General features: G+C 53.8%; 2 protein-coding genes across 8 annotated transcripts in view; one reads left to right on the forward strand and one right to left on the reverse strand.

Annotated features, from left to right (window-relative positions):
* Window positions 1–4663, forward strand: part of Lrrc36 (leucine rich repeat containing 36) — a 68272-nt gene that overhangs the window by 53825 nt on the left and 9784 nt on the right. The window lies entirely within an intron of this gene.
* On the reverse strand, window positions 28–3799 carry Tppp3 (tubulin polymerization-promoting protein family member 3). 3 transcript variants are annotated; one of them, XM_087594158.1, is made up of 5 exons: window positions 3606–3799; window positions 1302–1312; window positions 949–1142; window positions 680–833; window positions 28–558 (listed from the first exon to the last, which is right to left on the reverse strand). In XM_087594158.1, the coding sequence occupies exons 1-5, from the start codon at window positions 3754–3756 to the stop codon at window positions 370–372; spliced, it is 699 nt and encodes a 232-aa protein (XP_087450284.1). In that variant the 5' UTR covers window positions 3757–3799; the 3' UTR covers window positions 28–369. The 3 variants fall into 3 exon arrangements, with proteins under 3 accessions (XP_087450284.1, XP_087450283.1, NP_001009639.1); XM_087594157.1 differs by lacking the exon at window positions 1302–1312 and having other exon boundaries at window positions 3606–3708; NM_001009639.1 differs by lacking the exon at window positions 1302–1312 and having other exon boundaries at window positions 3596–3694.

Genomic DNA, 4663 nt, shown 5'->3' on the forward strand with positions numbered 1-4663 from the left:
TGACCCCATCACCGCAGACTCAATCCATCCTGGTACAAAAGGTATCTTTATTGAGGTCTGGGTAAGAATTAGGCACTTGGCCAGAGCAGCAGCTTAAATATGAGGCAAGCAGGCAAGAGTCAGCCATGCCTGGGACCAGGCTGGGGTGCTGAGGATATAGGCACTGACTCCCAGACAGACGTCAGGGAGACAGGAAGAAGGGACACAGCAGTCTGGGTCAGAGGCCTGATGGGATGGCCCTAGGACTGGGCAGGAAGCTCTCAGTGGCAGATCCAGAAGGGAGGGAGCTGGGTTTTCTTGTTCCACGTGACCCTGGACCCCAGGCCTGGGTCTCCAGTGGGACAACCTCCCTGGGGGCTTTGGCAGGTGTCACTTCTTCACCTTGGCGTCATAGGTGCCTGCGTTCTTGTAGGCACTCACATAGCCACTGTCGTCCAGGATGTCCTGCCGTCCAGCGATGCCCTTTCCTTTGCCGCTCTCATCAAAGCGTTCTTTGTGGGAGCCTGTGTACTTACTGGTGTCCGTCAGCCGGTCCACAGCACCACCCGTTTTAGCTTTCTGTTTGGATAGAGTTCCCACAGAATCGGAAAGGGAACCTGGCCCATCCCACCCACCCCCACTCCCACCGAGAGCCCCCCCCATTCATCTCAGTAGGAGGGCTGGCAGGCAGGGCACTTACAGTGACACCAATGTTGGCTGGTTCCTTGCCCGCTATCAGCTGGCAGATGGCATCAAAGGCCTCTTCCTTGGTCTTCCCCTTGAACCTCTTTGTTGCCAGCTCTTCCAGGGCCTTCTTGAACTCCTCATAGTTGATTACTCTAGCAGATTTTGCCCTGCCAGGCACCATGTGCACCATAAGGATTCCCCCTTTTTGACATCCTCCCCGATTCCAGCCCCCCAACTCCCCACTTTCTGGAAATATGAGAAACAGGGTTGCCTGGTGCTCACTTGACTTTGGAGAAGACGATGTCAACGTCGGTACCTGTCACAGCCTTTCCGTCAGCCACCTTACAGTCCTTGCACAGCTTGGCCCAGTTCTTGCCGTTCATCTCTTGCCCACTGGCCTTAGGGTCACCATGGATGGCAAACTTGCGGAAACTCTCCTCCAGCCCAGCTATGTCAGTGCTTGCTGCCATGCCACCCTGCGGGGATCCACCTCAGTCACCTCCCAGCCAAGTTATTCCCGCTTCCTCTAGACCCAGAATGTCCCCACTGCCTTCTCAAAACTTGTGAAGTCTGAGTTGGCAGCACCTCAGTCTCTCAGTGAGGGCTGGGTTGCCTAGGGAGAGGGGGATTAGCACCTTGTGTCTGTCTATGCCCAGAGCCAAGGAAGAGCTACAGGCAGAAAGGTGCTGTCACTCGGTGCCAGCCCTGGATCTCAATGGGGCTCAGAAGATGAAGTCATGATGTCCACACAGCTCTGGGAACAGAGTGGCACTGTCCAGAGAGACTGTGAGGAGAGCAGCTAGGGCCATGGCTTTGTCTGTGTCTGGCGCAAAGCCTCGTTGGGTGGAAGTGGGGGTAGTGGCAGAAAAGCCTCCCTAAAACTCCATGTCAGTCTGGGTCAACGCCATACAAGGCTGGTGTATGGGCAGGTGTGTAGCAAGGGCAGTGTCTGTGTAAAGGTCATGGAGACCTAGGGAGCCTAAGCCTGACAATGGAGCAAGAGCAAGGGCAATGGTGCTTGCCCTAGGCAGGGGCGCAGCTGGCCTGGCCCTGGCCTTGTTACTATTTGCTGTTAAACAAAAACATGAGGGGAGCAGGAACTTGGGTCTGGCCTGGCCACAGTTTGTGAAGCCTGGAGACAGTTGCTAAGGGAGGGTGGTGCTGCTTGGAGAGTGTTGCTAAGGGTAGGATGGTGTCAGGGCGGCTTCAGGGAGAAGCTCCCAGTGCTGCTGGGCTGGGCTGGGCTGAGCTAGGATCAGGGGCTCATGGGTGGGGCATACCAGCACTCCCTGAGCCTAGGGCACAACCGTGGCTTCCTGGCCCCTTGCCACTAATTGAAGCTGTAGCTTCCAGTCTACTGGAAGCAACCTAGGCAGAGGCTTGTACAATAGCCCTTAACCTCCTCCATGCTGCCGTGGGACCATGATCTTGGTACCTTAATCCTTCACTAAATCACAGTCCCCTCATCTACACTTCAGCCCTCCACTAAAGTCTTCTTATCACTGAGCATGGCTATGCCAGTCCACCTTCCCACAGCTCAGCTGCGCCCAGCCCTGGCTCTCCACACCCTCGGTGGCCTCGTGCCCACTGACCATACCCGCACCCCTACACTGAGGCCTCCTCCACCCCCATACCCAAAGACTTGAATTTGACCCTTTCTATCCCCACACAGACATTAAGACCCCTGCATTGAAACCCCACCCCAGCATGCTCACAGCCCTGCAGTGACATGCATATCCTACTACATACAGACCCCTGACCACACCCTCATCAGATCTCCACTGCAGATCCCTGACCACACCCTCAGCCCCACCCTCTCCAAATCAAACCCTGCACACGCACACTTGCATCTCCAGTTTGCATCCTTTTAACTCACATCCTGAAGACCCCAGCCATACTCACTAACAGGACTGCATCATTACAAGGGTCCCTGGCCATATCCTTAGAGCATTCCCGTTCATCCATATACCTAGTTTCTGACATGCCCTGCCTTGAAAATCCCCAATCTAATGCAATGACACTCCCATTCTTCCATGCAAAGCATTGAGCACCCACCAGCACACACACACTGAGTTTCCTGACCACACCCTTAGCACTCCCTCTTTACTCATATACTAGAGCTATTGACACAGCCCTGCCCCAAAGCCCCTCAGAGTCTAACCAACACTGGCATTGCCTTGAGTGCTCCGGCATCAGGTTAAGACATACCACCATCACCACACCCACAGCAGCTTCCTGACCACACCCTTATTCTCAGCCACCATCTTTACCTTGCCTCTTAGAAAAAAAGTGTCCAATGACCACAACCTGGCCCCCTGAACAGCTTCTCTTCTCCCATTACTAGTTGGTCCACACTGAAAGGACCTTCCTGGTCCTACTCATCCTACTCATCCGTAAATTGCAATTTCTAAGACTGAGAAACCCAAGGATCTTACATTGCAGGCACCTCTGGGGGACTGTAATCTAGGTGGGTACCCTTTGCCTCTCCCAAGGTGCAAATCCACTCGGGAACCCAAAGCTTGATCAAGGGTAAATTTGCCCAGGGGAGTTTGGGTGCTACTTGATGCTTTTCTCAAGGAAATGAGAGGATCCTGAGCCTATTGCTCACTCCTGTCTATGGGAAAATCGATTTGGGGTTGTTGAAATGGAGCAGAATCATGGGCAGCTGCTCTGGGGTCCTCAGACCCTGGACACAGTAGTCACACCTCTGAACTGAATCCGCTTGTCAGCTCTTGCTGGGACAGCTGCAGTCATCAATCAGCCTAGCAAGGAGGTGGGGGAAGGGGTGTGTGTGGAACCCTTGGGGCCAGGGCCGGGTGCTCAGCTGGTATCTTCAGCTCAATACCATCCGAGGTTGGTTCAGGCTGCTCCCACCCACCCCTCTTTGTGGAGGGTATGAACTAGGGTAGTCGATGTTCAATTCTCCTACCGGCGTCTACCTCTCGGCTGCTCCTGAGCGTGCCTTCGGACAGGACCCAGGAACTGATGCTGGAGACCAGGAGGCTCCACAGCTCCGCTCCCTGCCGGCTCCCGGGCGGGACTGCAGCCCGAGTGGCTCCGTAGTATTATCCCCTGTTTCTCGGTCACCATAGAGACAGTGAGTCCCACCCCCTAGCTGTCTCAGCGGGAGAGTGACCAAGGTCACGCTAGCTCCTCCCACCAGACCCCGCCCTATGTGCACTGTGGGCACTGGGCCCGCAGAGTTGCAGCGACAGCCTTATCCTGCCTCTCCCCTTCAGCCGCAGTCCTTAAGCAGCCAGAGCTGCCCTCTGCAGTCCTGGATGTCCTAGGATAGGAACTTCCATGGCCAATGAGAAAACAGCCCCCCAAAGTTCCAGTGGGGTCCCCAACCTTCAAGGGATTTCTGAAACTGTCTAAGAGCTGAATTGAAGAATGGGATCCCACGATTCATTGACAAGGATCTACAATTAGCTCAAACACCACAGCTGCCTCTAAACCTGTGGCATTCACCTACTCCTAGGTTTCATTCAGTAGGCCAGGTTCTGAAGCATTAGGGGACGACAGAGACAATCAGTAGATCACTTGTGCCTCCCCACTCCACCCCCCAATGTTGGGTACTTTGATGGAAGCAATTCCTGAACCTCCTTCCATTCTTGTGTCTACACCTCACAGCTTCTATTCTGATGTGCCTCCCTAACCTGCTTCCTCTTCAGTCTCCAACTGCAAATACTACTAAACTCAATAATCTTGCTGGGTGTGGTGGCAGATGCCAGCAGTCTGGGAATTCAGGAGACTGAAGTAGTAGGTTCAAATTTTTAAGGCTAGCCTGGGCTACAAAGGGAATGAGAGGACATTGAGAGGAGAATGGTGATGCTTGAACAAGATCCCATGTTTTTGATTCTCAACACTTAAAAGAAAAACCCTGTTCGAAGACCTTTCCTAACCCACCCCATTTTCTCCTCCAAGCTAGCAATGATGGTCCTGCTTCTGTAAGACCCATAGCTTTTCCACTATGAAAATAAGCATTAAGCCTGCA

The sequence above is a fragment of the Rattus norvegicus genome, chromosome 19 (assembly GCF_021556685.1).
Source record: "Rattus norvegicus strain SHRSP/BbbUtx chromosome 19, alternate assembly SHRSP_T2T, whole genome shotgun sequence".
Lineage (NCBI taxonomy): Eukaryota > Metazoa > Chordata > Mammalia > Rodentia > Muridae > Rattus > Rattus norvegicus.

Bases quoted from the DNA above. Each gene is read 5' to 3' on its own strand.
- Tppp3 (XM_087594158.1), bottom strand. From the start codon at position 3,756: ATGGTGACCGAGAAACAGGGGATAATACTACGGAGCCACTCGGGCTGC. The intron at 834-948 runs GTGAGCACCAGG...GGTGCCTGGCAG, and splicing joins ATCGTCTTCTCCAAAGTCAA to GGCAAAATCTGCTAGAGTAA. The intron at 559-679 runs GTAAGTGCCCTG...CTATCCAAACAG, and splicing joins CAGCCAACATTGGTGTCACT to AAAGCTAAAACGGGTGGTGC.